Raw genomic sequence first — 22,732 nt, 5'->3', positions numbered from 1 at the left:
TGGCCGGTGAGCAAAAAAGTTAATGTAAAGCCCTGCCGCGGACAAAGGGCGCCGATAACCACGGACAAAGGGCGCAGATAACTATGGAATGGTTTCGATAACCGTGGACAAAGGGCATCAATAATTGTGGAACAGTTTCAATAACCGTGGACAAAGGGCGCCGATAACCGTGGAACAGTTTCAATAACCGTGGGCAAAGGGCGCCGATAACTGTGGAACAGTTTCAATAACCGTGGGCAAAGGGCGCCGATAACTATGGACAAAGGGCGCCGATAATTGTGGAACAGTTTCGATAACCGTGGGCAAAGGGCGCTGATAACCATGGACAAAGGGCACTGATAATTTTGGAACAGTTTCGATAACCATGGGCAAAGGGCGCTGATAACCGTGGGCAAAGGGTGCCGATAACCGTGGGCAAAGGGCATTGATAATTGTGGAACAGTTTCGATAACCGTGGGCAAAGGGCGCCGATAACCGTAGACAAAGGGCGCCGATAATTGTGGAACAGTTTCGATAACCGTGGGCAAAGGGCACTGATAACCATGGACAAAGGGCACTGATAATTGTGGAACAGTTTCGATAACCGTGGGCAAAGGGCACTGATAACCATGGACAAAGGGCACTGATAATTGTGGAACAGTTTCGATAACCGTGGGCAAAGGGCACCGATAACCGTGGGCAAAGGGCACTGATAACCGTGGGCAAAGGGCACTGATAATTGTGGAACAGTTTCAATAACCGTGGACAAAGGGCACCAATATCCGTGGACAAAGGGCGTCGATAATAGTGGAATGGTTTCGATAACTGTGGACAAAGGGCACCGATAACCGTGGACCAGTTTTGATAACTGTGGACAAAAGGGCGTCGATAACCGTGGAATGGTTTCGATAACCATGAACAAACGGTGTCGATAACCATGAACAAAGGGCGTCGATAATGTGATCGGATATGCTAAATAATAGGGAATCAACTCGTTTTTTTCCCCAGTGGAAGTTTGAGCAATTATTCATGCACAATTTACATATTGAAAAAAAGTCTTTTCTACTTTTGCAACGGCCAAAAGATCGTTAAGCTGTCGATAATTGTAGCCACCGCTCCAGTTATAGTTTTCAATCTCAAAATAATAAATTCTGCATGCACTACATATTTTGTATGATGATTTTTAAATAAATAAATAAATAAATAAATAAAAGCTATTACCTCTTGCTCTTTGAGTTATCAAGGTTTGGATTAGTGTCATTAAACTCAAGTGACCAGTCAAACAGTGAAATAACTCCATGACCTGTGGATAGTTTTGATTTCAATCAGAGTAATAAAACAAACCCGGTACTGTAAGACCCGGTACTGTAAGCGGTCCGGTTTCTGATTATATACACCATCACTCTTATCTGTAACAGCAAAAACAACGAGATACGAGCCACACAAAGCTGCTGAATTTAAACACAGCGCTCACACAGTCAGAGTTAACTAACTTTTTAACTTTTCTGATGCCAACAGTTTGCTGTCCTGCGCCGTGTGGGACAGACTGGGACTGGGACAGACCGAGCCCTCAGTCCCACTCCACGGGAGGTTTTACCACACTGAGGAGTTTCTCCTGCTCGAACACCACGAGTTAGTTCACTCAGCACGACATTTCTGTAGTCGGAACAGATATTCTGAGGAAGTACTGCCAAACATGAAACCGTGCAGGGCAGAAGGAGTCCAGGAGCAGATCCGCGACTCCACTGAACCAGAGCAGCCGTTAAACCTCAGTCAGTTAGCTCGATGCTAATCGGCTAGCTGGTTATGTATTCCCACACTACTAGCGCGACTTGACCAAGTTTAAAAAAACACCTCATTAACTCGTTCCTCCGGATTACCTGAACGTAGTTACTTTCGCAGTATTCAGCGACTCTTTCGAGGTTCGTGAAACTGTCCAGCAAAGCTCTCCGTCCGGCAGGAATCTCTTCCTCCAGGAGCATCTGTAGCTCCGCCATCTTTTACATCTTTTTTACGGCTTGGCTTTTTTCACGTACACACACATATACGCGCGCGCGTTAATGCTCGAGCGCTCTGCTCCCGCGCACAGGAAGCCGCAGGAAGCGCAGATTTCACCTCCTATTATTCATGCGGGCTCATCCTCAACCACCCCGGAATGGACATCGAGTGCACTACACTGAGGGAACAGGATAGGATTCCATACGCGTCCCAGTACACACTCGTAAGGGAGTTAGAGCGGAGTTTGGGATTGAGCCCATTGGAGAGCTTTGGCTCGGTAAACCGCGATATCACAGAACAGGAAATGAGACCCAAGATATTGTGTTTTCAGAAAGATATTATGGAAATGTTATTTAATTATCATTAATTGATGGGTTGATTGGTCTAAAATTCATTGCCCCCAAAAAAGTATAAATAACTTGAATGAATGAATGAATGAATGAATGAATTTATTTCGAACATGTATAAAAAAAATGTATGTAACTATTTGTACATACAAAAGAAAGAAAACGAGAAAGTGACAAAAAAAGAATAAATAAAATAACATAAAGAGCTCAGACATTACAATACACCGCACATTGTTCGAAAAAGGAGTGAGGAGAAGTACAATACTTTTTTTAATTTCCCACCCCTTTTTAACTACCCCTAAATCCAAACTACATTAATACACCTATAAAAATATATACCATATATACACTTCATAAATCTCATCTCATCTCATTATCTCTAGCCGCTTTATCCTTCTACAGGGTCGCAGGCAAGCTGGAGCCTATCCCAGCTGACTACGGGCGAAAGGCGGGGTACACCCTGGACAAGTCGCCAGGTCATCACAGGGCTGACACATAGACACAGACAACCATTCACACTCACATTCACACCTACGGTCAATTTAGAGTCACCAGTTAACCTAACCTGCATGTCTTTGGACTGTGGGGGAAACCGGAGCACCCGGAGGAAACCCACGCGGACACGGGGAGAACATGCAAACTCCGCACAGAAAGGCCCTCACCGGCCCCGGGGCTCGAACCCGGACCTTCTTGCTGTGAGGCGACAGCGCTAACCACTACACCACCGTGCCGCCCCCTATATAAATATATAATTACAAAATTAAATATATACTACATACCATATATATACACTTCATAAATATCTATATAAATATTTAATTACAAAATTAAATATATACTACATTCCATATATACACTTCATAAATATCTATATAAATATATAATTACAAAAATATATATATACTATATACCATATATACACTTCATAAATATCTATATAAATATATAATTACAAAACTAAATATCTACTACATACCTATCCCTGTAAATATGAAGATATAAACTATCCCCATAAATAAATATATACCATATACTAAGTTAGAGGGCGGCACGGTGGTGTAGTGGTTAGCGCCGTCGCCTCACAGCAAGAAGGTCCTGGGTTCGAGCCGCGTGGCCGGCGAGGGCCTTTCTGTGTGGAGTTTGCATGTTCTCTCCGTGTCCGCGTGGGTTTCCTCCGGGTGCTCCGGTTTCCCCCACAGTCCAAAGACATGCAGGTTAGGTTAACTGGTGACTCTAAATTGACCGTAGGTGTGAATGTGAGTGTGAATGGTTGTCTGTGTCTATGTGTCAGCCCTGTGATGACCTGGCGACTTGTCCAGGGTGTACCCCGCCTTTCGCCCGTAGTCAGCTGGGATAGGCTCCAGCTTGCCTGCGACCCTGTAGAACAGGATAAAGCGGCTAGAGATAATGAGATGAGATGAGATACTAAGTTAGTTCTAATATAACAATCAACCCTATTCTATTTATCCCTCATCATCCTCCGTTGACATACTTCCTCTTCTATATACTTGTTTAAAAATATTTTTTGTACCTTTTTTTAAACAGATTTATATTTGCACAATGTTTTATTTCTGTCTCCAGTCTGTTCCATAAAGTCACCCCACAGCTCGATACGCATGTTTTTCATATTTGTTCGAACCTTTGGTTTTTTAAAATTTAGGTCTCCCCTGAGATTATATCCCCCCTCTCTCTCACTAAACATTCCTTGTATATTTTTCGGCAATAGATTATTTCTTGTTTTGTACATTATTTGTGCTGTTCTGAATTTGACCAGATCCATACATTTCAACATGTGTGATTTTATGAATAGTGAGTTTGTGTGATCTCTGTATCCTGTTTTGTTTATTGTCCTTATTGCTCTTTTCTGTATTGTACATATCGGCTGCAGAGTGGTTTTGTAGGTGTTTTCCCAGACTACTTTACCTGCCATTTTAACAAAAACAGTAATGAGAAGTACAGTGGTGCTTGAAAGTTTGTGAACCCTTTAGAATTTTCTATATTTCTGCATAAATATGACCTAAAACATCATCAGATTTTCACACAAGTCCTAAAAGTAGATAAAGAGAACCCAGTTCAACAAACGAGACAAAAATATTATACTTGGCCATTTATTTATTGAGGAAAATGATCCAGTATTACATATCTGTGAGTGGCAAAAGTATGTGAACCTTTGCTTTCAGTATCTGGTGTGACCCCCTTGTGCAGCAATAACTGCAACTAAACGTTTGCGGTAACTGTTGATCAGTCCTGCACACCGGCTTGGAGGAATTTTAGCCCGTTCCTCCATACAGAACAGCTTCAACTCTGGGATGTTGGTGGGTTTCCTCACATGAACTGCTCGCTTCAGGTCCTTCCACGACATTTCCATTGGATTAAGGTCAGGACTTTGACTTGGCCATTCCAAAACATTAACTTTATTCTTCTTTAACCATTCTTTGGTAGAACGACTTGTGTGCTTAGAATCAGAATCAGTAACACTTTTATTGCCAGGTATGTGGACACACATGAGGAATTTGACTCCGGTTCACTTAGCTCTCATAGTACAAAACAGATAAAAAAGCGTATACACAAAACAAACAAACAACAACAAAAATAGGTGCATAGTGCAAAGTAATCCAGGTAAGTCAAGTATGGAATAGTTAAATAAATATAAAGTATACAGTGTGCACAGAATGACAGTATAAGTGTTCTTTATCATTTTACAAGTGATATTACTGATATAGTGGGGCAGCATAGCTAACCTATTGTGCATTTTGTGATACAAGCGCCAAATTTGGCACAAATGTACATTGACATATGGCGAACATTTTCAGATATTGAGCCACTCGGAATTCTCTCTTCATGTCCGCCATATTGGAATTCAAAATGGCCGCCATTTGAAATCTACATTTGCGCTTATCTGACCTAAAATTCTTCAAATTAAATCAATGCTGTGATTATAGGAGAGCCCTTGTATAGTCTTTTACTCTCTTAGTCCCTGATAAACAAAGTTTAAAAATAAAAAAACTGTTCTATCACTTTCATATTTTGCTCTGTCTTATTCTGCCATACAATTGCCTTATTTTGAAAACTTTTGAAATAATCACTCCTGTGTGACAACCGCAATTTATATTCACATTTGCATTTATTTCTTTGGCTGATGCTTTTACAAGTGAGTTAGAATACAATAAAAAAAGATCATTCTGATGAACAAATAAATAAATTTTCTTTATTCCTTATCAAGTGAAATTTGTGAATGTGAGGTTTGGTCAGGCCTGCTTATGGGGGGGAGCAGGGAGACTTGGGACAGTTTGTATTCCAATAAATTAATTTCAACCAATCAGGTTTGAGATTCCATCAGAAGTTAGATGTTGCCCCTTAGAGTAACCGACTTCCTTTGGAGCCATGAAGCTGGACACTGCAGTAAGATTTGTGCAGTTCAATATTTTATTCAACCAAAACATGTATTTTTTACTTCGCCTCCACCTCCATTCTATGGTGTAATGTCTCATCTCATTATCTCTAGCCGCTTTATCCTGTTCTACAGGGTCGCAGGCAAGCTGGAGCCTATCCCAGCTGACTACGGGCGAAAGGCGGGGTACACCCTGGACAAGTCGCCAGGTCATCACAGGGCTGACACATAGACACAGACAACCATTCACACTCACATTCACACCTACGGTCAATTTAGAGCCACCAGTTAACCTAACCTGCATGTCTTTGGACTGTGGGGGAAACCGGAGCACCCGGAGGAAACCCACGCGGACACGGGGAGAACATGCAAACTCCGCACAGAAAGGCCCTCGCCGGCCACGGGGCTCGAACCCGGACCTTCTTGCTGTGAGGTGACAGCGCTAACCACTACACCACCGTGCCGCCTAGAGTTACCATATATAGCATTATTTATTAAACTCATATTCTGGGGGGGGACAACATTAAAGGATTTTTTTTCCCCCAAAATGGCCAGATGGGGAGAATTGGGACAGTTCATCATGTTACAGGTTTTTCTTGTAGTTTACAAAAATAAAATTGTTTAAAACATTTTGTTAAAAATGTGGGCGTGTACCTGCATGAGGATTAAGCTTATTTAATTCCTTCTTGAGAACGGAGCTGTTTTGTCTTGTCAGGTTTTGGGTAAACTGACATTTTTCTATCGCTGTACCAGCATGGTGTGTTCATACAGTTCATATGTTACAAGTTTTGATGATAAATAAAAATTAAACATGTAGGCCTCGGTATTTTATTTTTGTTCCATGTCTCCCCATAGTGTCCCATGTTTCCCAACATAATGTCCCATGTCTCCGCTCAATGTCTCATGACTCCTTGTAAAAAACAATGACAGAAAAAGTGAAGTCTGAAGGCCAGTCTATGTGACAAGCTGAGAAACTAATGTTGTGGTAAGAGGGTATAGTAAATACGCTCTAATGCAATACGAATGTGATGCTACGTGCAAAGACTTTCACACAATCTACAAAAGCTGAAAACTTGTCCCAAGTCTCCTACTATTAAACTGTTACACGACCAAAACATTAAAAGTGGACAAAGTGGTTATAATGTGAAATATAGTACACAAAACAGGATAATATGAATATAAATAGCCTAATTTATGTAACAAATCCTAATTTTCTAGCCTTGACTTTATCAGTAAACATATATTAAGTTGGCGGCACGGTGGTGTAGTGGTTAGCGCTGTCGCCTCACAGCAAGAAGGTCCGGGTTCGAGCCCCGTGGCCGGCGAGGGCCTTTCTGTGCGGAGTTTGCATGTTCTCCCCGTGTCCGTGTGGGTTTCCTCCGGGTGCTCCGGTTTCCCCCACAGTCCAAAGACATGCAGGTTAGGTTAACTGGTGACTCTAAGGCCAAGTTTACATTAGACCGTATCTGTCTCGTTTTCTTTGCGGATGCACTGTCCGTTTACATTAAAACGCCTGGAAACGCCGGGAAACGGGAATCCGCCAGGGACCACGTATTCAATCCAGATCGTGTCTGGTCCGGTGCTGTGTAAACATTGAGGATACGCGGATACGCTGTGCTGAGCTCTAGCTGGCGTCGTCATTGGATAACGTCACTGTGACATCCACCTTCCTGATTCGCTGGCATTGGTCATGTGACGCGACTGCTGAAAAACGGCGTGGACTTCCGCCTTGTATCACCTTTCATTAAAGAGTATAAAAGTATGAAAATACTGCAAATACTGATGCAAATACTGCCCATTGTGTAGTTATGATTGTCTTTAGGCTTGCCATCCTTCCACTTGCAAGTGGTAAGTGATATACACTGGGATCACACACACAGCGGCTCAGTCCCGAATCACTGCTCGTGCGCTATACTCGCGCGCTCTGTGAGCTGCGCAGGGCCGGAGTGCGCACCCTCCAGAGGGCACTCGCTGTTCAGGGTGGGGTGATTTGGAGCGCAGGATGCCTGCGGAGCCGAGCATATCCGTGTATTGGCGTTGCTGTGTGTACGCGAATCGTGTATTGGTGTTGCTGTGTGCACGCTAATCGTTTTAAAAACGTTAATCTGATGATCCGCTGATACGGTTTAATGTAAACCCTACCTAAATTGAGCGTAGGTGTGAATGTGAGTGTGAATGGTTGTCTGTGTCTATGTGTCAGCCCTGTGATGACCTGGCGACTTGTCCAGGGTGTACCCCGCCTTTCGCCCGTAGTCAGCTGGGATAGGCTCCAGCTTGCCTGCGACCCTGTAGAACAGGATAAAGCGGGTAGAGATAATGAGATGAGATGAGATATATTAAGTTGTTCATTAACAGAACTGCTTTATTCTGGTCAGGGTTTGCAGGGATGGTGGGTTTTGCCAGTTTATGCCTGTGCCTAGTGTCTGTTTTCTAATAAAAGAGCAAGTGCTTTGTTTTTACAATGCTTTGTTGCCAATGCTACGATATTTTATGCTTCAGAAACACAGATTCCCATTGTCCCAATAAGTGTCTGAGATTTTCAGGAGGGGATTTCTGATTTGTCCTTGTATTGTAGATAGTCATCTATCTCCATTGATAGTAAGGACTCTGTGGAACATGAGAATAAGATGTTAGTGGAAGATTATTACTAGAAACTTCCTCATAAAGTACATTATTGCATCTTTAGGAGGTACAATGGCTTGTCACTGGGCCAGGACCCTCTAATGTACTTATTTGTACTCTTTATATACTGCTTGGGAACACAGATGTCCTTTTTTGGCCCTAAAAAGGTACACATAGCTATGTTGAGGTCCAATAATGAGACCTAGGGGGTATTTTAGTGTAGATTGTATCTTGGGGAACAGAAATGGACTCCGACTGTACCACTATTCCTGACAGTGTGCCCACCCACACCTACCTTCTGTGTAGTCCATATCAGGTCTGGTGGAGATGAAAAACCAGGCCAGTCCAACCAGTAAGGCTACAACCAGATTCACCACAATCCAGGGCTGCAGAATCTGGTGTTCAGAGCCTGGAGGCCTGAAATAAAAACAGTAAAAACACCACTGCTGCACATGCTGTTCTGTCATGTCGGGAAATGTTGTCATTTACTGTACAATATGCTCCAACTTTTCTATTTCTGATTCATCTTGTTATAATTGTGAAATGTGCTACGATATTTGTAATTCTTTACAGGCAAATTTTGGAGAAAGATATAGGCTAAATAAATAATCAGTGAATAAATGCATGATATAAACCAGGTGCTTTTTCATACTAAGGAGTAATTGGTACATGCTCACCACAGTGACTCATTGGCTATGGGGTACAGGTTGATGCGGTCGCAAGTCATCTGCTGACTCAGAGACAAAATAAGGGCTGCAAAGTACACTAGAAATACAGAATGCACATTTTCACATAGAAGAGAATCTTCTAGCTCTAGTACTACAGGTACTGTTGTCAGGCATGCTTACAGAATGATGCAAGGGCTGCTGGGTCAAGCATGAGGAACCCTCTCAGAGCCATAGAGGCCTTGGCTAGATTCACCCTGCAGAGAAGAGTGTGCCAGTCAGAAAACCTCAGCTCCCACAAGAAGAACAACTTTATTCATCACACGTACACTTGTGAAATTCCTCTCTGTATTTAACCCATCTGAACACACAGCAGTGAATACACACACATACCCAGAGCAGTGGGCAGCCATGCTACAGCGCCTGGGGAACATTTGGTTATGGCCCTTTTCCACTACCCTTTTTCAGCTCGCTTCAGCTCACTTCAGCCCGACACGGCTCGCATTTCGACTACCAAAAAACAGCACAACTCAGCTCGCTTCAGCCCTGCTTAGCCCCTAAAACTCGCACCGTTTTGGAGTGGGGCTGAAGCGAGCCAAACCGTGCCAAGTGAGGCTGGGGGCGTGAGCAGACACTCCCCTGTGCACTGATTGATGAGGAGGAGTGTCCTCACATGCCCACACACGCCCCGCGAGCACGCTGGGATCTGTAAACTCCGTAAACCCGGAAGAAGGAGAATTACGAATTACGAGAATTATGAAGCCTTATGCGCCTCGCCTCATCTATACGCTCTTGCCAGTATCTGTTGGCGTTGTCGGTGACAACAAGCCACAGAACCTAGACCAGCAACACTAACGACTCCATGTCCTCCATGTTTTATTGTTTACTATTCGGGTCGTGAGACTACCGCTTAAAAGCTCACTGATGTCACTGTTTGCGCTGCTTAACGACATCACGTGACGTCCACCCACTTTCGCTAACTCCACCCAATGTGTCCACCCACTTCCAGCCAGCATGGTTCAGCGCGGTTGTAGTCGAAATGCAACTCCAACAGCCCCACTCAGCTCGACTCAGCACGGCACGGCTCAGCCCGACTCAGCCGCGTTTGTAGTGGAAAAGCGGCATTAGGTACCTCGCTCAAGGGCACCTCAGCTTAAGGCCGCCCCATGTTAACCTAATCACATGTCTTTGGACTGTGGGGGAAACCAGAGCACCCGGAGGAAACCCACGCAGACACGGGGAGAACATGCAAACTCCACACAGAAAAGCCCCCGTTGGCCACTGGGCTCGAACCCAGAACCTTCTTGCTGTGAGGAGACAGTACTAACCACTACACCACCGTGCCAGTAGGTGACCTGGCTACTCTAAATTGCCTCTAGGTGTGAAGGTGTTTCCTGTGATAGATTGGCGTCCCATTCATTGTGTATTCCCACTTCATGCCCAGTGTTCCTGGGACAGACTCTAGCTCCAAACCCGCACCACAGAGATATAAATTACTTGGAGAATCTGTAAGGATTCATTATCTGGGAGAAGAAAGATTAGCTGATTTGTATCAGTGCTAGAATGGTCTCGTCTCTAGCGAAAAAGAAAAATTTAAAAGTGGAGACATGGTTAAGCGTGTAAACAACAAATACTAGGAAGTTTAGAAAAACAAATTATACAAAAAAGAGACACTTAAAACTAGACTGCATTTCTGCAGAGAAAATGCAAAGTGTGTTTGCTCAGCTGTTGCAGAGGGTCACCAACTGGATCAGACATGAGAACTGTGCATTTTAAGCACATTAATCTACATAATAAGTGGCAATGTTTGTTTGTTTGTCTTGAGCTAACGACGCCGTTTCTCAACGGATTTTCACCAAATTTGGCAAGTAGGTCCGAGGATGACCCGGAATTTTACAGATATAAACAAAATTAATGTACGGGCCCCCAGGGAAGTCCCTGGGAGGCACAACATCCACCCACCCCCTCCCTCAGTGCCTTTCACGTTACATTTATCAACACAAACTCTCAACAGATCTTCACTAAACTTGGCACATAGTTACAGGAGATAGCCACAATTTGGCAGAACTCAGAAATTCCATATTTGGGCTCCAGGGGATCCCCGGTGGGTCCCTAGGTGGTGGATGTTTGGATTTTTGTTTGTCTTGGGTTAACATCAGTTCTCGGCGGATCTTCACCAAATTTGACATGGAAGTCTGGGGACAACCCAAAATTTTGCAAAACCTGGGCAACGCCAGGTAACCTGCTAGTAATAAATAAAGTAAACTTAAAGCTAGACTGCCTTTCAGATTTTTCAAGTGTATGTCATGAAAATAATTTTCCCCGACACCTAATTATTTTTCTTTAGTGGGCCGAAAGCTACTGAATTCAAAATCACAGACTTCTGATTTTTTAGATTAAAAAAAAAAAAAAAATAGAACAATTAATGAATTTCGGGCCACGTGGCCCTAAATTCTCCACTATTTTTTCCTGCTTCACCATGACCCAATTCAAGATACTATGTCATGCATCACATGGTGGGCTTTTCCTGTTCGTGCAAGGTATTGTGGGATACAAATTTGAAACAGGAGAGAAAAATGGAGGATGTGTGTGAATGAAACGTGAAAGACCGACTACAGTAACGGAAAGTGAGAAGAAAAGACATTATGTTGTGAAGGAAAGGAAACGCAGGACCAAACTAATAAATATCGGCGGTCAGCGAGCACCTTGGTGTGATCAGCTGTTCATTTAGCGACAGAATGATGTAACTGTCAGTGCACGGTCAAAGGTAAACCTGTAGATGGCAGTAATGCAACACTGTGGATGCCAGCTGCTGTAAAATCCAAAAGAAGAAGAAGGTAAACCTGCGTATGCGCATACGGACTTCCTCTGTCTGCTTGACTGCATGAAGTGAATGATTTCATGCACATTATTTGCTAGGGAAATAATCCCCTCAAATTAAATAACTTCCCAGCCACAGAATGGCATTTTTTTGTTTTTAGATATTACAGAAATAAACATATATCACAATGACCAAATTTCAGAGAGAACGTCATTTCACCGGTTTTATGAAATCGAAAGGCCGTCTAGCTTTAAGAAAAGTGTGCTTGCTTATGCAAGCACAAAACAGCGTGTTGAGTGGGATCGGCAGAGCTAAACATTGTACTGCAGCGAGCCAGCAAGGGTGTTCAACCATAATGGGCCAACATTCCACTATTCATCTTCGTGGCAAAAAAGAGGGATGAAAAATGACAATAACAAAAGAACAACAGGAGATAATATAAAGATTTATACAAGCACACCACACCAGTTCAGGATGGATATGTCAGAGTAGGAACTGTGTTGCTATCTCAAAAGCTCTAGGAGAAGTAGTGGTGCCAAAAAAAAAACGCGTGAACAGGAATAATAAATAAACTTAAGAAGAACAATGGTATGATTGCTTGCACAAAGCAGTGCTTTGCACACACGAAAAAGTAAGAATACAAAGAACTGTAACACCAGCTATCAAGTGAAGAGTTAGGTCTTTAGAGCTTTGAGGAAGTGATGTTGACGGTTGGACTGAAGTTCATCCGCTACTGACAAGCCAGGACACAAAAAACTGAGAACATGCCATGCCAGGAGCCCCAAATCTAAAGATATGATGTTGGTGTTCATGTGCAAGGTATACTGTTATTGGTATTCCTTTAGCAGATGTTTTTATTACAGGTGAGGCGGAATGTAATCGACACATTCACCTTGCTCAAGTACCCATATGTGACACTGACAGTTTTAGAATTCGAACCTGCAACCATCCAGGTGGAACATCTATCCATTATCTATAACTGCTTATCCTGTCCAGGGTCACGGACCAGCTGGAGCCTATCCCAACTGACTATGGGTGAGAGGCGGGGTACACCCTGGACAAGTCGCCAGGTCACTGCAGGGCTGATACATAGAGACAAACAACCATTCACACTCACATTCACACCTACGGTCAATTTAGAGCCACCAGTTAGCCTAACCTGCATGTCTTTGGACTGTGGGGGAAACCGGAGCACTCGGAGGAAACCCATGCAGACACGGGGAGAACATGAAAATGCCATACAGAAAGGCCCCCGTCGAGCACTGGGCTCGAACCCAGAACCTTCTTGCTGTGAGGCAACAGTGCTAAACACTACACCACCATGCCACCCCAGGTGGAACAGGACCCTTATATTTTGAAATATAGTAATGGTAGCTCAGCATTTAAGGTTGCACTGGTAACTCAGTGATTAAGGTTTGGTTGCAGGATCAAATCAGAGGACTCCCATAGTCACTGTTGGGCCCACTGTTGGTAATTTAGTGCAGGCAGTCAAGATACCATGATGTTCTTGGTCCTAATACATGATCATGCCCGATATTAAATACACATACCTGTCGAAGGCAGACACGGAGCTAATAGCCAGCAGAAAGTACAGTAGAGATTGAGCAGGGTTTGCTAAGCTGTGGTATTGCTGTAACAGGTTTGAAAGTGTTTTCAGCTGCTCTCCAGCCAGAACATAAATAACAATGATGTTCCATACAGCATAACCTGCCAGAAACCCATGACAGAAGAGTCCAATGATCCTACAGAAAACAAACCAAAAAGACCAACATGATGTATGATGGTAAACTCAGTAGCTGTGTTGAAATTTACCAAGAATTTTAAAATCTTTGGGATTTAAATTCACATAACTACAAATCACTAATACCCAAATGTTTATAAATGAGATTGGAGATTCAGTAGATAACGGTGTGGCTTCCTACTTCTTCTCTTACCTGTAACCACTGTGAACTCTTAAGGCAACATCTCGTGTGTTCCACGTGGATCTGACCTCCATGAACTCTTCCACCTGCTCATGGCCCAGGTCCAGACGATCTGTTGCCTGAAACCGTCCTGATAGGAGAATGCTCCCTGAGATAAACTAGACATGCGTCACTGGTCCTAGTTACAAAGAAGTACTTTTTTCCAGGTAAGAAAACATTTCGAGGCAGAAAAAACCCTTCATGACTAATGAAGAAATGATGGATTCTCCATCCATCCATCCATCCATCCATCCATCCATCCATAACCACTTATCCTGTACAGGGTCGTGGGCAAGCTGGAGCCTATCCCAGCTGACTATGGGTGAGAGGCGGGGTACACCCTGGACAAGTCGCCAGGCCATCGCAGGGCTGCACATAGAGACAAACAACCATTCACACTCACATTCACACCTACGGTCAATTTAGAGTCACCAGTTAACCTAACCTGCATGTCTTTGGACTGTGGGGGAAACCGGAGCACCTGGAGGAAACCCACGCAGACGTGGGGAGAACATGCAAACTCCACACAGAAACGCCCTCATCAGCTACTGGGCTCAAACCCAGAACCTTCTTGCTGTGAGGCGACAGTACTAACCACTACACCACCATGATGGATTCTGTCATCTCATCTCATTATCTCTAGCCGCTTTATCCTTCTACAGGGTCGCAGGCAAGCTGGAGCCTATCCCAGCTGACTACGGGCGAAAGGCGGGGTACACCCTGGACAAGTCGCCAGGTCATCACAGGGCTGACACATAGACACAGACAACCATTCACACTCACATTCACACCTACGGTCAATTTAGAGTCACCAGTTAACCTAACCTGCATGTCTTTGGACTGTGGGGGAAACCGGAGCACCCGGAGGAAACCCACGCAGACGTGGGGAGAACATGCAAACTCCACACAGAAACGCCCTCATCAGCTACTGGGCTCAAACCCAGAACCTTCTTGCTGTGATGCGACAGTACTAACCACTACACCACCATGATGGATTCTGTATTATATTAATTTTGTTAATAAGTAATTCTCACATCCTTACATTAGCAAACAAAGCAATGAGCCAGATATTGTAGTGATTTATTTTTAATGAATGAAGAACTCACGGTTTCTCTCCACAAACACTTTGCTGAGAGACTGGCTATGACCCAGAGGGGCAGAAAACAGCGAACGATGAGAGATAGAAGTATGTGCATCGGTGACGACATTGTCATCCTCTACCACACTGGTATTATGCTGATTCTCTGTTATCTTAGACTTCCTACAGAGAGAATATGACTCTATAAGAAACGCAGCACAGTAAAAACTGACCACATGCATTTCATTTTCAGTTCATTCATTTTGTCTTTTACTGAGAAACTGGATTCTGTTCATCACAGGGAAATCAAATATTAGATGAGCTTTTGTTTTTTCCTTCCATTCTCACCTCTTTCGTCGAGATTTCCTCGTAACTTCCTCTCTGTCTGCGGGTGACGTTTGTGTGTCTCCATTCACAAGGTCTTGCTGTTCACTTTCCATATCTATGAAGACAAATGTAATAAATACGACATAAAAATGAGGGGGAAAGTTCATGGTGTTCACTTAAACTGATTACCAAAGGTATTTGCCATCTTCTTTCTCTTCTTCTTCTTGTGTAGTGGAATGTCATGAGGCTCAGGGGAAAGAGCATCCTTGCTTTCAGGTGGATTACAGCTTGCTAACTCTGCCTTTTCAACAGCAGGCCCTGTCTCCTCTAGACAGGTCAATCATATTCGCAGAACACAGAAAGACACACTGTAAATATCTAGAAATCCATAGTGAACTGATCAGGAACAATTTTAGCTTGGCTGCTCACTAGGAAAATGTTTAAAAAATTAATAGACGTGACATGGTTTTACCCTCCAACTCTTTCACTCCATCGATTTCCTTCTTAGCTTTTTTCTTCTTAGGTTTGGTAATTGACATGTTCTCTAGGTAAAGGCCAGAAAAACATGTCTGTGAAGGTTCTCAGTCATCCAGGTCATCGTAATCCGTAGGTGCTAAAGAAGGCAACTGGACTTGCTTGAAATTCTTGAAGACGTTTCACCTCTCATCCAAAAGGCCTCCTCTTCTTCTTCTTCTTCTGTCTGACTAGTGGGTAGTTTCAGGTATTTATCATCTAGTGGACCAAAAGCAACCCTTAGGGAGAGTCGTTGGGGTCACATGGGTCGTTGACCCTCTCAGCCATCCTGTAGGTTGTTACAGTGGTGCTTGAAAGTTTGTGAACCCTTTAGAATTTTCTAGATTTCTGCATAAATAGGACCTAAAACATCATCAGATTTTCACACAAGTCCTAAAAGTAGATAAAGAAAACCCAGTTAAACAAATGAGACAAAAATATTATACTTGGTCATTTATTTATTGAGGAAAATGATCCAATACTACATATCTGTGAGTGGCAAAAGTATGTGAACCTCTAGGATTAGCAGTTAATTTGAAGGTGAAATTAGAGTCAGGTGTTTTCAATCAATGGGATGACAATCAGGTGTGAGCGGGCACCCTGTTTTATTTAAAGAACAGGGATCTATCAAAGTCTGATCTTCACAACACGTTTGTGGAAGTGTATCATGGCACGAACAAAGGAGATTTCTGAGGACCTCAGAAAAAGCGTTGTTGATGTTCATCAGGCTGGAAAAGGTTACAAAACCATCTCTAAAGAGTTTGGACTCCACCAATCCACAGTCAGACAGACTGTGTACAAATGGAGGAAATTCAAGACCATTGTTACCCTCCCCAGGAGTGGTCGACCAACAAAGATCACTCCAAGAGCAAGGCATGTAATAGTCGTTGAGGTCACAATGGACCCCAGGGTAACTTCTAAGCAACTGAAGGCCTCTCACATTGGCTAATGTTCATGAGTCCACCATCAGGAGAACACTGAACAACAATGGTGTGCATGGCAGGGCTGCAAGGAGAAAGCCAGTGCTCTCCACAAAGAACATTGCTGCTCATCTGCAGTTTGCTAAACATCAAGTGGACGAGCCAGAAAGCTATTGGAAAAATGTTTTGTGGACGGATGAGGCCAAAATAGAACTTTTTGGTTTAAATGAGAAGCATTACGTTTGGAGAAAGGAAAACACTGCATTCCAGCATAAGAACCTTATCCCATCTGTGAACCATGGTGGTGGTAGTATCTTGGTTTGGGGCCGTTTTGCTGCATCTGGGCCAGGACGGCTTGCCATCATTGATGGAACAATGAATTCTGAATTATACCAGCGAATTCTAAAGAAAAATGTCAGGACATCTGTCCATTAACTAAATCTCAAGAGAAGGTGGGTCATGCAGCAAGACAACGACCCTAAGCACACAAGTCATTCTACCAAAGAATGGTTAAAGAAGAATAAAGTTAATGTTTTGGAATGGCCAAGTCAAAGTCCTGACCTTAATCCAATGGAAATGTTGTGGAAGGACCTGAAGTGAGAAGTTCATGTGAGGAAACCCACCAACATCCCAGAGTTGAAGCTGTTCTGTACGGAGGAATGGGCTAAAATTCCTTCAAGCCGGTGTGCAGGACTGATCAACAGTTACCGCAAACATTTAGTTGCAGTTATTGCTACACAAGGGGGTCACACCAGATACTGAAAGCAAAGGTTCACATACTTTTGTCACTCATAGATATGTAATGTTGGATCATTTTCCTCAATAAATAAATGACCAAGTATAATATTTTTGTCTCATTTGTTTAACTGGGTTCTCTTTATCTACTTTTAGGACTTGTGTGAAAATCTGATGATGTTTTAGGTTATATTTATGCAGAAATATAGACAATTCTAAAGGGTTCACAAACTTTCAAGCACCACTCTAGGGTCACTGGAGGCTGAGAGTGAAGGGTATTAGCGGCCCAGAGGGTCGTTAGGGTGACCTATGGGACAACTCCCCAGTAATCCCCAGAAAAATAAATACACATCCACACCAAGACTCAGCTGACTTCAATGACTCACAAGATGGCAGAGAGAGCCAACGACCCACAGATCACCCTAATAACCCCTCTAGGCTGCTAACACCGTTCACTCCTGGCCTCCAGTGACCCTAACAACCTACAGGATGGCTGAGACGGTCAACGACCCATGTGACTTCCAACAACTCTCCTTAGGATTGCTTTTGGTCCACTAGAAGATAAATACCTGGAACTCCCCACTAGTCAGACAGAAGAAGAAGACTTTCGGATGAGAGGTGAAACATCTTTAAGGATTCCAAGCAAGTCCAATTGCCTTCTTTTGCACCTACAGGCCAGAAAAATAACTATACTAAGAGTTGCTCTCTTTACCAAGTTCCATCTGGGTAATAAGGTAAATTTAAGTAAAGTAAAATAATTGCATGGTCGCCTGGGAAAATCTGTTAGATGAACAGGCTGAATTCAGCCGAAATTGAGATTCTGCGTATAACATAATTTAACACCTTTTCAAAAACATAAATATCACAAAAATGATGTGCATTTTTGATTAAATTTGCTTAGGATTCCTGCAGTGATCACATTAGGTACATAAAGGGACAGACAAAATGGTGGTAAAAACAGTCAGCCTGTCTAAATATGTCTAAAACCTTACAAGCTTATGAGATTTCTTCACATAGTGAAAGTCACAAAAATGGACTTAATCTGACTCAGTGCAGTTAGTAATCAGATACTGGCTGTCAAAATGTCCATGATGCACCAGCGCCACAGTCAGAATCAAAACTTTAAATGCAATTATGGATATAAACGGACCAGATTATAACTTTCCTTATGGTAGAAAAACGAGGAGAAATCCTCATTTCAGTTCAGGAAAGTGTGTAGATTTCAGAACTCGATATAGTACTGTAGATGTCCAAATTTCATCATGTGAAAGGTTTTCCTAGGCCACCACACTTTTTAAAAGGACGGTGTAAAATTAATTAGATAAAAATGAAACATGAATATGAATAAAACTACGGGAGCAAATCATGTATTTCAAATGAATCCAGTTCTTGAATGAATACATCTTATTTATGGAGTTACTTCAATAAACTTGCGTCAGTGTTACAGGTCTGTTTACTCACCCCTAGAGTCTTCACTTCAGCATCATGTTTGTGAAATCATGGCACAAAATAAGAACGAAAAGTCAAGAATCACAGCCTTATGAGACCGGTACTTGTCAAGCTGCGCAGAACAACAACCATGTTGATCACCGTGTCTGCACGCTAGATATATTTCTCTAAATGATTCTCTGAGAGATGCAAATGCAAAGTTATAAACTCTTCTGTTCAGGGACTGCATCATAAGATTCTACATTTGAAGGGTTCATTCACGGGAAAAACCAAAGAACACCCCAGGATGCTAGATTAAACCAACTTTACCAAAACTTTAACAAACTCCATTGTTAGAAAAAATTATTCCTCCATGTTTTTTTTTTTTAAACTGTTCAAGGTTTCTCAATAGGAACATTTTCCGAATTTTCTGTTGAAGTGAGTAGTGTTTTATATACAGTCTACACACTCAGAAAATAAAGTATATTACTGTACCTTTAGGGGTACAATGGCTTGTCATTGGTGGAGGACCCTCTAAGGTGTTTATTTGTACCCTTTATATACTGCTTTGGAACATATACAGTGCCTTGCAAAAGTATTCATCCCTCTTGGTGTTTGTCCTGTTTTGTTGCATTACAAGCTGGAATTAAAATGGATTTTTGGAGGGTTAGCACCATTTGATTTACACAACATGCCTACAACTTTAAAGGTGCGAATTGTTTTTTTTTTTTTAAATTGTGACACAAACAATAATTAAGATGAAAAAAAACCCCAGAAATCTGGCATGTGCATAGGTATTCACCCCCTTTCGTATGAAACCCCTAAATAAGAGCTGGTCCAACCAATTCACTTCATAAGTCACATAATTAGTTAATTAAGCTCCACCTGTGTGCAATCAAAGTGTCACATGATGTCTGTATAAAATCAACCTGTTCTGGAAGGACCCTGACTCTGCTACACTACTAAGCAAGCAACATGAAAACCAAGAAGCCTCCAAACAGGTCAGAGACAAAGTTGTGGAGAAGTATAGATCAGGGTTGGGTCATAAAAAATATCCCAAACTTTGAATATCCCAAGGAGCGCCATTAAATCCATTATAGCAAAATGGAAAGAACATGGCACCACTACAAACCTGACAAGAGAAGGCTGTCCACCAAAACTCACAGACCGGGCAAGGGGTGCATTAATCAGAGATGCAACAAAGACACCAAAGATAACACTGAAGGAGCTGCAAAGATCCACAGTGGAGATGGGAGTATCTGTCCATAGGACCACTTTAAACCATGTATTCCACAGAGCGGGGCTTTATGGAAGAGTGGCCAGAAAAAAGTCACTGCTTAAAAAATCACGTTTGGGGTTTGCCCAACAGCATGTGGCAGACTCCCCAAACACATGGAAGAAGATTCTCTGGTCAAATGAGACAAAAATTGATCTTTTTGGCCATCATGGGAAATGCCATGTGTGGCGCAAATCCAACACCCTAAGAAGACCATTCCCACAGTGAAGCATGGTGGTGGCAGCATCACGCTGTGGGGATGTTTTTCATCTGCAGGGACAGGAAAGCTGGTCAGGACTGAAGGAAAGATGGATGGCACTAAATACAGGGCAATTCTGGAGGAAAACCTGTTTGAGTCAGCCAGAGGTTTGAGACTCGGATGAAGGTTCATGGTCTAGCAGGACAATGAACCTAAACACACTGCTAAAGCTACACTGGAGTGGTTTAAAGGGAAACATTTAAATGTCTTGGAATGGTTTAATCAAAGCCCAGACCTCCATCCAATTGAGAATCTGTGGCATAACTTGAAGATTGCTGTACACGAACGCAACCCATCTAACTTGAAGGAGTTGGAGCAGTTTTGCCTTAAGGAATGGGCAAAAATCCCAGTGGCTAGATGTGCTAAGCTAATAGAGACAAACACCAAGAGACTTGCAGCTGTAGTTGTAGCAAAAGGTGACTCTATAAAGTATTGACTTTATTTTTTTTTTGGGGGGGTGGATACTTATGTACACTACAAATTTCTGTTTTTTCATCTTAATTATTGTTTGTATCACAATAAAAAAAACAATGTGCACTTTTAAAGTGGTAGGCATGTTGTGTAAATCATATGGTGCTAACCCCCCCAAAATCCATTTTAATTCCAGCTTGTAATGCAACAAAACAGGACAAACACCAAGGGGGATGAATACAAGGCACTGTATGTACGTTTTTGGTCCTAGAAAGGTACACACAGTTACCTTGAGCTCCAATAATGATCCCTAAGCCGTACAATAGTGTAGATTGTACCATGGGGAACAGAAATGGACTCCTACTGTACCCCTATTTCTAACAGTCTAAAAGTTCTCCCAACAGGACAAATCAAGAAATCCTTAAAAGTACAATATTAATGTTAGGAGTTCATTATTCTCTTTGCAGCAAGACAGCAAAAATCTCTGCATGGTTTCTTAAAGAAACTGACCTTGGCATGTGAGACACATCACACTGAAAATCAAAGCATAAAGAAGGGGTGTTAGAATATGCATTATAAAAAAATCCAGTATAAAAAATTTTGGTAGTCGTCTGCTGTACATGTTTAATACATTAAATATATAGATGTAACTATATCCATATTAAATGTATTAAAATACAGACTTGTACATAATTACTGTAAAACAATGCTCTGCCAAACATTCTTCATGCCCTCCAGACACATTTGGCACATCACAATCCAATCACAAAGTGATTAAACCTCCAAACACACCGTGTGCAAGAACACATCATGAAATCTCATACACTATTTGATGATATTCTATCCACATTCACTGGATATGAGCAAGCACATGCTCTGATTGGCTACTCTACTACTAGGCTATCAGCTCGTATTGCTGGGTTTCAGTCACGTGACTTTTTTTAGTGGTTTTACCGGAAGTGAAATAGCTGGTGGTCTAAACAGCTGCCGTAGTGCAAACAACTAGCGATAACTTATCAGAGTACACTCGTAATCTAGAAGCCACTGCTCGCTTTAGATATATTCAGAAAATTGCTATGTTCAATGGAATCGACCCGTACAGTCTGGGAAAGAAGGATTTGTCATACGATCTCAAAAACTACCCTTCAGTCGAGTTCCCCGACATCTCGAACTATCTGGTGTTGCAGACGTCCTTCTACACCGCAAAACAGATGAAAGTGTGGAAGAGTATGGAGGCTTACAACTTTTTTCTATGTGGCTGGGTAAAGGACCTCGATATCAAGTCACTGCCAAATGAATCCTGTATTGTTTTTGCCTGTGTAAGTACAGTATGGTTTTTAAAGCTTTCTTTGTTCGCGTCTTTACAACGAAGCGCTGCAAGTTGAAGTGTAAACAAACAACAGTTGGCTTGATTCTCACTTGTGTTGCCTCTTATCTCTCAGCTAAATCATTCACAAAGATCATCAGAAACCCCTTTAAAGACCTGGATCTCAGTTAAACAAGACGGAGAAGTGATCACGGCGCATTGTAACTGTACGGCTGGGGAAGAATTTTGTCATGACCTTCATGCATATGGACTTTGTGAGGAGTGAACAAAGAAACAGCTGGGGACTTTAGCGCTTCATGACTAAAAAAAGTACCGTAAAATAACGACACATAGCAAGAAAAGTACTTGGAAAACACTAAGGCCATAGCCGAGAGGGAGAGACAAACCTTTCACCAAGTGATCACTGCAAACTCGAACATGCTTCGACTCGACTCCCTTCGATTTCAGTGAGGGGTTCAAAAACCACCTTTCTCAACGTCTTTTTGTGAAATCCTGTGTTCGTTCACCCTTTATTAGTTCACGGGGAACCCTGAAGAAACTTTTATCAGTTTCACGGTTTGATCGATTCGAACAACCTAAAACAAACAACGCAAACGTAAGGCATTTTTCATGCGAGCAATGCACCTTCTCCGTACAAACACTTTGTCAACTGAGCTTTGGTTGACCACCAGCTA

At 42.5% G+C, this 22,732-nt stretch overlaps 2 protein-coding genes across 5 annotated transcripts in view; both read right to left on the bottom strand.

The window, feature by feature from the left end:
• abi2a (abl-interactor 2a) overlaps positions 1-2,083 on the bottom strand; it is an 88,469-nt gene extending 86,386 nt beyond the window's left edge. For 2 of the 3 annotated variants that reach the window (XM_060930155.1, XM_060930156.1), the window contains exon 1: positions 1,860-2,079. In XM_060930155.1, coding sequence (XP_060786138.1) covers positions 1,860-1,976 — 117 coding nt within the window. In that variant the 5' untranslated portion in view covers positions 1,977-2,079. Of the gene's footprint in view, positions 1-1,859 lie in introns of all 3 variants that reach the window. The other variant, XM_060930157.1, reaches the window with a different exon arrangement.
• A 5,930-nt stretch (positions 2,084-8,013) lies between these two features.
• Positions 8,014-21,258, bottom strand: tmem237a (transmembrane protein 237a). Of its 2 annotated transcripts, XM_060928827.1 has the most exons (12): positions 21,242-21,258; positions 18,819-18,832; positions 15,662-15,733; positions 15,379-15,516; positions 15,211-15,304; positions 14,891-15,045; positions 13,758-13,875; positions 13,374-13,565; positions 9,186-9,259; positions 9,015-9,102; positions 8,633-8,754; positions 8,014-8,322 (listed from the first exon to the last, which is right to left on the bottom strand). In XM_060928827.1, exons 1-12 carry the CDS (start codon positions 21,247-21,249, stop codon positions 8,255-8,257), a joined length of 1,143 nt encoding a protein of 380 aa, XP_060784810.1. In that variant the 5' UTR covers positions 21,250-21,258; the 3' UTR covers positions 8,014-8,254. The 2 variants fall into 2 exon arrangements, with proteins under 2 accessions (XP_060784810.1, XP_060784811.1); XM_060928828.1 differs by lacking the exon at positions 18,819-18,832 and having other exon boundaries at positions 21,242-21,254.
• Between the last annotated feature and the right edge of the window lie 1,474 nt (positions 21,259-22,732).

The sequence above is a fragment of the Neoarius graeffei genome, chromosome 9 (assembly GCF_027579695.1).
Source record: "Neoarius graeffei isolate fNeoGra1 chromosome 9, fNeoGra1.pri, whole genome shotgun sequence".
Taxonomy (NCBI): Eukaryota; Metazoa; Chordata; class Actinopteri; order Siluriformes; family Ariidae; genus Neoarius; species Neoarius graeffei.
The sequence above is the reverse complement of the archived record's forward strand: the minus strand, read 5'-3'. Positions and strand labels throughout refer to the sequence as shown.